This window comes from Heliconius melpomene, chromosome 15, assembly GCF_056956725.1.
Source record: "Heliconius melpomene rosina isolate 202511_hmr_F chromosome 15, ASM5695672v1, whole genome shotgun sequence".
NCBI classification, from domain to species: domain Eukaryota; kingdom Metazoa; phylum Arthropoda; class Insecta; order Lepidoptera; family Nymphalidae; genus Heliconius; species Heliconius melpomene.
In genome coordinates, this window is record NC_140403.1 from 6,197,887 (window position 1) to 6,210,701 (window position 12,815).

The 12,815-nt window shown below is 31.6% G+C and overlaps 1 protein-coding gene across 1 annotated transcript; it reads right to left on the minus strand.

Annotated features, from left to right (window-relative positions):
• Positions 1-207: 207 nt before the first annotated feature.
• LOC146531484 (sodium-independent sulfate anion transporter-like) lies at positions 208-12,629 on the minus strand. Its single transcript, XM_085197919.1, has 13 exons — positions 12,384-12,629; positions 11,204-11,410; positions 10,660-10,855; positions 10,428-10,567; positions 9,410-9,490; positions 8,167-8,330; positions 7,398-7,552; positions 6,581-6,742; positions 4,129-4,241; positions 3,670-3,843; positions 2,708-2,858; positions 1,978-2,154; positions 208-1,590 (listed from the first exon to the last, which is right to left on the minus strand). The coding sequence occupies exons 2-13, from the start codon at positions 11,402-11,404 to the stop codon at positions 1,394-1,396; spliced, it is 1,911 nt and encodes a 636-aa protein (XP_085054045.1). The 5' UTR covers positions 11,405-11,410; positions 12,384-12,629; the 3' UTR covers positions 208-1,393.
• Positions 12,630-12,815: the final 186 nt, after the last annotated feature.

Below are 12,815 nucleotides of genomic sequence, written 5' to 3' on the forward strand. Positions count from 1 at the left end.
AAATGTATATCTAGGTTAATTCCCTTTAATTTAATCTGTCAGGGAAAAAAACAAAACTTTAACGTCGATGACGTCACGACAGTGCTTTAGAACAGTGCGTAAAAAGAATAACACCAGGATATTATTTTATAATTAATAAACTACTTTTTTATTTCATTATTAATTAATTTAAACAAATAGGAAACTTGTATAAATAAAAAACAAAAATATAATTAATAAACTTTACTTTTTGTATTAAAGAAAACATATATAAAGGTATTGCACTTATTAAAACTATAATTGAAATAAAATCTATTATATTATTTTTCTCCCAAGACTAGTACAAAAACGGTACAAAGCAGCTGTTCTTTTTAGGGTTCTGTACTTTTTAAAGAAAAAAAAGGACCTTTACAAGAACTGTTGTGCGTCTGTCTGTCCGTCCGTCCGCCTGTCGGTCTGTCAAGACCCTTTATCTCAGGAACGCTTGGAGATGTCGGGTTGAAATTCATACCATATATTCAGATCTACTGCCCCATGATTTCCTAATAAAAACATATTTCTATATTTTTTTAGAAAAAAGATATGGTCGTTTTTAACGCAAAAATGCGTATTTCGACACTATGAAAGGAATCAAAATTCATAGGGTACTTCCGGTTGACCTAGAATTAAATTTGGCATCTTGTATCTACATTTGTGGTTAAATTAAAAGAAAATAATAAAAAAGCTTTAAAAAAGATAAACGCGTATTTTGACACTATAAAGGGAATCAAAATTAATAGGATACATATATTTTACGCATATTTTACTTCTGAGGTAAGTTCGTAACTATACTAATGGCAATCATCTTATATTTTGGTAACACAGCAATATGTGACAACAGCTTATAACTAGGCAAGCATTGGGATATATTATAAACTTTTATAAAAAAAAATAATTGAGGATAAAAGAACATTAAGGAATAAGACTATAGAAATAACAACACTTATATAAATTTAATTTAAGTACCGTCAAAGAAAGCTGAACACTGATGAAGATTCTATACAATTCAGAAGAACGACTATCTATGTCAGATCTATTTAAATAGAACAGGGGATATAACCAAATCTTCTTAAAATACTTAGTATGTTTTAGTACATAGTAGGATTGACGATTTCATAATCATCAACAGTTAAAGATTTCGTCATTATATAGTTCTACAATCATGGACATATATGTCAATAAAAGTATGTTCTTCAAGAACAAAATAAATTTCTAAAATAAACAACGTTAGACGTTTTTTTATCAACTATTAACTATTATTTATAGTAAAAATAAGTGTGTGATCATAATTTACTTACAGGATATTAAGTAATTTAGCATAATATTATATATAACTAATATTATTAATAGAATATCACTGGCATGCCTTCCTCGGTCACGTATTATTCGCATTACTAATAGAAGTTATACTAGAAGTTAGTAATGGGATGCTATTTTCTATCTGTCTATCTGTGATAATAACTTCTAAGGCGTTGTCATCCAATTGATTAAGGGATTTGTATAAAGGAGGCGGTGTAATACGTTTCGTTTCTTGATTATTTATTTCCAGTAGCGCTGTTCGACCCGTGAGATCTGTAAAAATGCAAGAAAACAACATGTTACTAATTAAACACTTACTTTATTTTAGAAGCTTTTATTCACTTTCACCTGTCCTGTTGTCTGTCAAATTTTGCATGCGTATATAAATAAAAGCAATGCAATGCGATTTTATTATGACATAGAGCTGATGACGATGTAGCCAGCTCGTTTGATTCATCTTGACGAGTACTTTGATACTAAATTTCAACCAGGGTCTAATGATGGAGCTGGAGGTAGCCATAGGAATTACGTAACTCCGTTCCGTAACAGACAGACAGACAGATAGACGGACGGACAGTGACCTTATAAGGGTTCCTTTTTCCTTAAAAGGTACGGAACATTAATTAATTCGAAAATTAATAATTATTGTATAAATTTTACCTTGCAAAGTAGCATCTAAATCTGATGCATTAAGTACAACTGTTACGCTGGATGCGCCTGCACCGTTAAACACCGACGCGACATTCAACCGCGGTGATAACAGCACCAGCGGCTGACCACGCGATGATAAGGAATTTGATAACGCACATATGCCTTTGGCTGCTGTGAAATCTGCACCTAGAACGGTATAATAAAAAAAAAATAATTCATCTTTCCTTTTGACTCATTCAAATTTAAGACTCAAGCGATTTTCTCATGTATACCATTGACAGAAATAGACTAAAATAAAATGGGATTACAGGAGAATTACTAGCTTTCAAATAAAAACCGGACAAGCCCGAATCGAGATCCCCCACCGAAGGTCCCGTACAAATAATGGAGGTCTCGTTTTTTTTTTTTGAAATTCAAGCTTAGCTTAGCCAGAGCCCTTTCATCTGATAACTCACATGAACTAATATGAAATTTTACCCCCTTTACGGCTATTTTTTACGGCTAAGTTTTTTTCCTGAATAAGTACTACTTGTAGATGCTAGCTACCAAATTTTATGATTCCATATGAAAATAGCTTCTCGGAGTTAAATTTTTTATATAAATTTCAGATTGATACCTCTAAGTGAACTCGAGATAAATGGCTTTTGCAAATGGACCACAAGGTGATCCTATAAATGTTTCCTTTAGAAATACGAAACCCTACTATTTAAAAAAAATAGTTCCAAATGATTGTACTTACCCAGTACAAATCTACAATCAATAACGACAGGCATACTGCATCCACCTTGTTTCATTGCCGCTCTAGTTACGTACTGTCTAATGTATTCCACGCCAGGGAAGTATAAGCTATTTCCCACTGTTATTAGAAGATAGTCGAATCCTGCTGAATTCTGTAATATTAAGGATTAAAATAGCATATATTGAAAACAGGTTATTATTTATAATTTTACTAATTCGTTTACATGTAATCATGTTTTTCTGTTATTTATGTAAATAACTAGATAATTATAATTTTCAACAAAAAAATCTTATGAAACTTTCATCAAACTACCCTTGAAGTGTATCCTCGCCATACACGATACGAGTCTTAGATATATATATTATATTGCATAAATACATTTAATTCTGCTAAGATTTGCAATTTAAATAGTAAACTATAGTTATAAACGAATGTTATAGGTATTCAATTAAATTCAATGCTACAATAACCTTGAATATACAAAGCGCGTGTCTAATACGTTTATGGCAGTTTGTATAACTATTAAATTGGCTAACCTTGAGATCTTTCAAAATGGCCAGCAAAAGTAAACGTTACGTTGTATATTATAACGTATTTAACTTATACTTTTATATGTGATACTACCATAAAAAGTATTAAAATTTGATACAATAATGAATACTATTATACTCTTAAAGTTAATTAATTTCTTATTATTAACGACGAGTGACCTTCTAGGCGTAGTGGCGCAGTATCTGACTGTAAACGTGATGGTTGTGGGTTGCATTCGGGAGAATCTATATATCTCTTACGCTATTCGAAGTAATAGTTGTGTTTATAACTTAGTATATTATTATAACAATATTCTTTTGGTCCAGTTAAGCTTAGAGTAGAGTAGAGTATATCACGCAATAAAATAACTAATCACTAAAATATATCCTTTTTTAAGAAACTAAAATTTAAAAAAAATATATTATACTCACTGTTGCAATTTCTGCTTCCATAGTCGGTCTCGCACTGGGATATAACAGGAGAAGGACATTTAGCAAGACGCCGGCAACTATACCCAGTTCCACTCCAACTATAAGGCATATGGCAAACGTAGCGAACGCCGGCATCAGATCCGCTCGTCTTGAACGCCACATTGGTTTTACAACCTAAAATAAGAAGAAATAACAAACAAAATAAGAAGATTACAGATTTAAAGTGATAAAAAAATATATTAGACGTTATTCTATAATGACAGTTGTCAGTCAATTCTGTTTTTGAGTGGGACTACACGAAGTGTCTTCTTAGTTTAAGCGGGCGAAGCTGCGGGCGGGCCGCTAGTGTTAAGTAAGTCTCTCTTATTCACTTGTTTTTATTTAAATTTAAAGAAAAAAAGTTTTATAATACAATGTCGCTAGGGATAAAATAAAAAATATATATTAAACACTGATTACCTCGTATTCTATCATAAATATAACAGCGCATATCACGACGGCGGCAAGCGCCGCTTTTGGTATGTAACAGAAGTACGGCGTGAGAAGACTTAGCGCTAGCAGAACTAGAATACCTGGAAAGTAAGCAATAAGATTTTTTTTAATGCAATAAACCATTTTAAAATTACTTGAACTTTTAATATTTGCAATAAGTCAAGTAGGGAGACTTCGGTTGGCCTTCGAAAACACAGTATCACAGATACTGGAGGAATGTTATAATGTTAAAAGCAAGAGGACCCTTCAGAGGGTATGTATGAAGCGGTTGATGCCAGTGTACGAGGCGATAGGGTATGTAAAGACCGTTTATCAAGCGACCGTTTGGTGCTCCGTTCTCTCTGACTATTCCGCTTGAGATTTGCTTTTTTAGAATTCACCCCTTAAACTGAAAATAATTTCATAAGTATGGTATAGTTCAAGCGGGCGAAGCCGCCCAGGTCAGCTAGGTCTATATAAAACTTAAATTGTTTAAATAAATATTGAAAATGAAAAGCGGTTCTGCAAATATCGTAGTACGAATTGTAATTCGAAAATAATTGATATACAAAATTATGTTCAAAAACTAAAACCCGACTACTGATAGTCACGCTCTAAAAAGTATAAAACAAGAAAATACTTTCACCTGAAATTGTGAAGTACAAGTATTTGTCATCTATTAAATAAATAATATAAACGTAATATATTTTTTTAAGAATTTAATACATATTCATTGCGATTTTCAGTAGAAAGACGTGGTCGTGTACCTCTGGTAATTGCTCCTTCAGAATTAGGGCAGGTAGAATACGACCGACTTGTATCTACAGAACTTGTTTTAACTGAACTCATATACGTACTCAGCAATGTTTAATCCTAATCAATATTTAATTAAATTTGTAAGAGAATATTCCATTGAAACTTGTTATTAAAGTAAAATTTGGCGAAATGAATTGTGCTCAACTGGCACGCTCGAAACGCCATATATCAAGAATTCAATTCAATTCGATGTAAAATTGTTAACAAAGTTACTTAAACAGCTGTCAAGTGTTGAGTGAGTAAACATTATTTGCAAATTGCACCTACTGAATTAATTCAAGGACTTTCCGTTAACATTTTGTATTTTATTATATTGTGATAATTGAAATAACAAAAAACATTACGAACGACAGAGAGCTCTCTACATTGCTTACATAGACTATAAGAGAGCAATTGATGCCGTTCCACATTTAAGAATTTGGAATAACAAGGATTAGATAATCAATACATTCAAATAATTAAAAATATATAACATCAATACATGTAGAGTCAAACTAGAAACAATCAGGCGTCAGTCAGTGTCGCCGACAATAGTTTTATTTTATTTGTAAACGGTTAACCAGCAGTTCTTACAATAATGCACACATGCAATACAAAAACAATTAATTGTACAACTATATAAAGGTAAACACAGCATGCAATTACATAAATATTTTACTTAAATTTAATGTTTAATAAAATAAGTGCTAATTTTTCAGTAGTTTATTTTCTTTTCTTTTACATTTTAAATACATAAAAAAAAACTCTTGCCAAAGTCGTGATTTGCTCGTGATTAACTTATGTGCAGTTTAAATGCTAGCCGCTAAATGATGAAAGCTACTTGAGATTTGTTAAGAAATTATTTTGAATTTTTTTATAGAATTATAAATTTGAGATAAGCTAAGATTGAATTTCAGAAAAATCTTGAGACCTCCAATTTTCGTACGAAACCCTCGGTGGGCGAACCCCGCTCGTGCTTGTTTTATTATAAGAACTGTTAAAAAAGTTTCCACTATGTCACGCGACGCGACGATAAGTACTTCACTCAATTTCACATTACAATATCGTGGTTCTATTAAAACAATTTATTATTCATTGCTTTAATTTTTAATTAACCTTATTCTGTAATTTTCTACAAAATTAATCTTAATTATTTATTTTAATTAAGAATTCTCACTTAAAAAACCGGACAAGCGCGAATCGGGTTTCCCCACCGAGGGTTCCGTACAAAAATTAGAGGTCTTGATGACCCGGATGAGTCCGATTGTCCCGAATAGCAGAATAAGTATTTAAAAAAAATAAAAAATTAAAGAATGACAAAAAGAAATGAAAAAAATAAAAAATTAAAGCTGTACGAAATTCGCCGGGTCAGCTAGTATAGAAATATATTTACAGGTTGCAGACGGACAGACCCACGGACAGACAGAAGGACGAACAGACAGACGGGCAACAGTGATCTTATGAGGGGTTCATTTTTCCTTAAAAAGTACGGAACCCTAAAGAAAGTTGGCGTGACACCAATTGTTGTTAAAAAACTTCTCTTTACTTTAATACTCTTTAGTATTAGACCAGTAACTTATTCATACAATCACCCCTATTTTCAACCATAAAATTTATAGATAATTAAAATATAAGACATCCATACCAGTGTAAACACTGCCCATCTGCGTGGCCACTCCACTCGCGTGGTTGACAGCGCTACGGGAGAACGAGCCCGTTACAGGCATAGCACTGACGAACGAACCCAATATGTTTGATAGGGAGAGGGTTATCAATTCTTGTGTAGCGTCTACTGATTCACCACTGGCTAGAATAAATATTAAATATTGTGTATGTTAGTTATTACATATGACATCACATATTTTTATAAGAATATATCATACCTTATATCAGTACTTTTATCTTTTTACCAGAACAAGGAAAAGAAAATAAATAATTCTTCAGAGTCTGAATCGAATCCACAACTATAGTGTTTATATTTAACAAGGAAGGCAGAGGCAAGACCTTAGGACAATTCCGTTCTCCACTTTCCGCCGAATTCTTGAGACATTGCGTGTTGAGTTGCGGACCTGAATGCAGCGTTTTGCCTCGTTATCAGAGCTAGGAAATGAAAATATTAAATATTTGATTCTCCCGAGGGAATCGAACCCACAACCGTCGCGTTTACAGTCTCCCGCTGCGCGGCGCCACGGCGGCCTCAATTTTAATTTACTGTTTGTTTTTTAATATATGCAATTTAGTAGCCGATTACGCTTATATAAACCATCTGTAATGAACTTAATACATATTCATACACAACAAACTGGCAAACTAGGACTTATTCTTTATAAATAAAAACTTTTTAGTTCAATTTTGAAAAAAAAAACTTACAATATAACAATAATCAAACAAACAGAAACTATACAACATAATAAATAAAACAACACAATCAATTTATTTAACACTTTACATAACATACATACCGAAGGCTTTAGCAATTGCGACATTTCCCAGTACACCAATAATTGGCACAAGGACTATTGAAGAGCCCAAATCCGAACACATTTCGGTAAACGTTACATTCCTATCACCGTAATTTGTACTGAAGGGCGGGATGGACCACGATGGAAGCCCTTCTCTAGAACAAGTTACAGTATAGTACAATTAACAATACTAGTTTTAAGTTAATTTAATTGCTATTTAAAACAAGGATTATTGAAAGTAACATTTTAATAACAATAGCCTTAAAAGGGAGGCAAAATTTGGTATTAAAGCCAGTTCAACTGAGGTACCAAATGAAAGGGCTCTGGCTAAGCTAAGCTTCAATTTCAGAAAAAAACTCGAGACCACATCATCCACCACATCGAGACTACAATTTTTGTACGAAACCCTCAATTGGCGAGCCCGACTCGCGCTTGTACGGTTTTTTTAATATAGAAAAGCATCTCCATAAGTACAGACTGCAATGGGTTACTGATTTAATTGAATTCAACTGTATGCATAGCAGTCGTCGTAGTACTACGACATAGAAATACCCACTTACAAATTACGTTACAAAACAATAATTATAACTACTCGTTAAACTTACTTATATGTTTTACGACGCAGTTATAATTAATTTTTGATTCAAAACCACTCGCAATACAATTGTTATTAGCATTACAATAAAACATATAAGATTAACACTAAAACGTAATACTATAAGCATATACAATATATTAACGAAATAATAGTTTGAAAGTAATAACCTACTTTACGGTGCCAGTGAGTTTGAAGGGAGATTCCGAGTGTAACTCCCATACAAATGACATTAAGGAGCATAGCATTACGATTATGGCGTTTCTCGAAGTCGACAACAGCCATAATGTCTTCTTAAGAGATTTTTGACTTGCCGGCAAATTTATGTCTTTCATTTTCTGAAACAGAAGTACACTTACCGTTGCTCGAATTTATGATAAAAACACAACCTATGCTTACAATAAATTTGTAGAGGAGTCGTATCTTGAAGATATTAAAAAGAATAACCAGGGTGTTATAGGATAACTTAAAGAATCCATTTCCAGCCTTTTTGGAATTTTTGCCTGTTTGTCTGTTTATCTGTTTGCCTGTTTAGATGTTCACGTATCACGTAAAAAGTACAAAACAAATTTAAGCAACTTTTATAGCTTCACGCTATAAAAGTAGGTAGGGGTAGTCAGAGTAATAAAAAAATCACATTAGAAGTCATTAATAGTTGTCAGCCAATTCTATATCATAAACGAACAATGCCTGCCTGCCTTCAGTGTAGCTCAAGCGGGCGAAGTCGCGGGCAGGCCGCTAGTAATACAATAAAATTTGGATATGTAGATCAAGTTAATGAAATCCAAGAATAAGCAACTATCCAATTAAGCAATTTGATCCCTTTGTCGTGCAATTATTATTATTGATGTCATTTATGCGCCATTACTTAAAAGTAAAAGTAGAATAAGGCCTAAAATATTGTAGGTTACGTATATTTCACAAAATCACAAGAATGGTAAAATTGCTTAATAATTATCACTGAAAGAAATAAGAGCTTTGTTCAATTTGTTTGCATAAGTAAGCACTTATAAGTGAAATGACAGATTTTTTCCTGTCATAGTACTACCTGTACAGTCAATGAAATTTAGCAACTAGCCAAATTCCATAATTCTAGGTCAACCGGAAGTAACCTATTAATTTAGATTTCCTTTATAGGGTGGAAATATGTATTTTGTGCTATTTAAGGCAATTTTTTTTAGAATTTAACTGCAAATGAATAGTTTTCAGATTTTGTAGACGAAAGTAAATTAGACCAGGAGAGCCAGAGATCTTAGCATTTAAACAAACAAACAAACAAGCAAACAAACAAAATAAACAAAAAACACAAACAAACTCTTCCGCTTTTTTATATTAGTATACTCTATGTATTTCACATTCAGATTCACATTATTAAGTATACATATACATATGTTGTACTATAATTAAAATAACTTACCCTCATTAGGAGAAGTACAATTATACTTGATATTCCTAAGGTGCTGTCTGCGACTGCAGCGTTTGGTATATTTATGAATACCTAAAAAAGTAATTTATTATAACAAAACTAAATTTTAGTAAGAATAAAATCAAACATAAAAAGTTTATTAAAGCTCAAATTCGTTTATAACGAAAGTTGAGAGGCCTTCCGTTAAGCAGGCGAACATGCTTGTCAAACGGAAAATAGGAAGGAAATAAAATATTTAATATTTTTATTTCTCCGCTCTGGTGTCGAGGCAAAGCACGGCGTTAAGTTCCGCTACTCGACACGCAATGCAAAGTTGATACTTATTATAATACGTTACAGATATAAATTCAAATTTCTCAGAGTTATTCTATACTTAAATGCTTATTAACTGACTTCTGTAAGAAAAGGAGGTTATCAATTCGACTGTATTTTTTTTTAATGTTTATTACCTCAGACTGACTGGGCGATGTGTGCTCCCTTTTCTTTTGGTCCGATCTGACAATTGTATCTATGAGAAAATTACATAAGTCTTTAATTTGCATTAGGTATGTGCGCGACAAATGCATGAATAACTCAATATCACGAGAAACAGATTCCAATGATTCCTTTTTTATTTGAAAGAATACACTTCAAGGATAGTTGAAAATTTGAAGTTGGTGAAAATTTGAAAATACAGTCGAATTGATAACCTCCTTTACTTACAGATGTCGGTTAAAAATATAAATTTTTCAATTTAATTATTTGGTGGATTATAGCTAAATTGATTTTATTATCCGTTATTAGTTCAGTATCCGTAATTGAGAATAATTATAGATTTGACAGAATATAGCATACTCTTCAGTATCTGGGCAAATAAATTATACCTTATAATTTGAAGGTTAACTTCATTATGAAAATGCTTATTTACGTAATAATATATTACTAACCTAATCTAACCTATTTACAATAATAGCACGATTAATAAAAAGAAAAGGAAGTATAATAAAAATAATAAATTATTTTACTGTACCATTTTTAAGGTATCGATGAAACCTCGAGACTTAAATTGAAGTCCCAGTAATCCTTTGAGCTGTGAAACGGCTATAATGACAGACGTTGCAGAAGTAAATCCGACTGTCACTGGCACTGATATAAAATCAATAAGGACACCTGTATCAAAAAATTATTGAACAATTTAAAACTATAATAGTAAGCCCATATACCTCTACAATTAAATATAATATCTATACAAATAAACAAACCTAAATGCAATATACCCATAGCCAACTGAACTACGCCAGTTAGGAAGCACAGTAGAATTGCATAGTCGGAGTTTCGCCCTTGTATTTGCTCATTTGTCATGAGGGCTAACAGAGCAGTCGGGCCTAGCGTTATGTCCTTGCACGAACCAAATATTAAATAAACAAAACATCCCATGAATGAGGAATAGAGGCCATACTGAAACAAAGAAATTTCAGTATGGTTAGGTATGCATACAAATATATTGTACGTTTAGAAATTGTCGCTTGTTTTGCATTTTGCTAAGGGTTTGCAAATAATCTATAGTTATCTCCATATACATATATATATATTCTCTAACCTCACTCGAGGAAATGATCCATTTTACATGCAAAGCCTCCAGAATTCAGCGGAGAGTGGGGAATGAAGTTCTAAACACTAGTTACCCTCTACTTACTCACTGTGTACTGGATACAGCGTGAAGTTATACAAGATAAAATATCCCAAAATTATTGCTTTTTAGTAATCGCGAAAACCAAATGACAAAACAGTTGCACATTTATATACCTGAGGATGCAATCCAGCGAGTGTCGCATAAGCCAGTGCCTGCGGTATAACCGTAAGTCCTACTGTTATTCCAGCTATAAAATCCGCTAATGCCTTTTCTGAATTGTAGTCAGGCAACCATTTTGTAATGGGCAATCGTTTATACATTAATCTCTTGTACCAATTTTGCCTCTTAAAGCGTTTCTTAGACGGTGATGACATGTTTATCTGAGAACAAAATTTAAGTTACTATCTTCGGTCAATTATACACTATATGATGGATTACAGCCTCAGTCTTTTTTCAAATGGACTTTACACATACTCTTGAAAAGAAAGTACATTAATTTAAGAAAATTATTTTATACTTTTTAGTTTCTTGTTAGAAGTTGGTTTTTCTTTTTGTCAAAAATTATTTTATTTTATTTATTTATTTATTATCCTATTCTATTTATATCTCCTTAATGGGTGTAAAATAAAACATATTATTATTATTTCATTTTTCCTCTTATAAATCTCTCTTCCTAAAAAGAGATATTTTATAGAGGGGATAATAATTTGGTAAATATTTAAGAGATCTAAACCGTTGTGTAGAGTTTTTCTTACTACTCCTGTGGCAAGTATGACTATTGGCACTGGATAGATGGTTTCTGCTTTCCATTGAGTTTTGATTGCTAATGCCAATTCTTGCTATTTAGATTTTTTTTCAACAGACTGAATGAGAATTAGGTACATCTATGTCAATAATATGCACAGTTTTGAATTTTTATTCTAAAATACCAGATATTACAGGTCTATTGCAATATATTTTGTGGGTAAGAATAATTCGATCCCAATACAGTATATATTTGCTATTTTCTTGAACGATATTATTATTAATATTAGTTTATTGCTTTAATTTTTTTATTGTACTGTATATTTGATCATATAGCAATTGAAATAAAAATATTATAAAACTGAACAAAAGAAACACAAGCAAGTTAACAGTAAAACATATGATAATAATTATATTTAAGTATCAGTACTTATTAATGCTTTATAAAATATTAAATAAATAATAGAAATAATATTTTTAATAACATTGTGTCTCAGTATTTCAGGTAACTTATACTTATTATCACTAAATAAATATAACTAATTAAAAGATTTTACAGATTAATTTAAAAAAAACATTTACTTACAATTTAAAATAAAAAATACTTACCTCAGAAATTATTTCCACGTAAACTATAAACACTGACTGTTGTAACTAGTTACTTATATTTTACTGTTTATTGAACCAATAAAGTTATCCGAAATACATATTATATATTAAGAATACGTCAACCATATGGAAAAATATTTCACGTAATGTATGTAACTTCTAGTAACGATTCCGAAGACTGGATAGTGGATTGTTTTATTTTCACATATATTTTTGAGTTTTATGTCAGATTTGTCAAAATTCAAACGTTATAAGAACTTTGACATTGGCATATCGCAACAGTCACTGTCAAATATATAAGGACACGTTCTATATAAACCAGGTATAGACCAAATGAATAATTAATAAACTTGAGTTATTACAATAATAAAATCTCTTCTTCCCCTATAATAATTTAATTATTGTTAGAAATTGGAAGGGGTCAGTGTTTTT

What these genes read in the sequence shown, in the direction of transcription:
- LOC146531484 (XM_085197919.1), bottom strand. Translation starts at nt 11,404, where the DNA reads ATGTCATCACCGTCTAAGAAACGCTTTAAGAGGCAAAATTGGTACAAG. An exon ending in TATTTATGATAGAATACGAG is followed by an intron (nt 3,844 to 4,128) that starts GTAATCAGTGTT and finishes TTCTTATTTTAG; the next exon opens with GTTGTAAAACCAATGTGGCG. An exon ending in TTTAGATGCTACTTTGCAAG is followed by an intron (nt 1,591 to 1,977) that starts GTAAAATTTATA and finishes GCATTTTTACAG; the next exon opens with ATCTCACGGGTCGAACAGCG.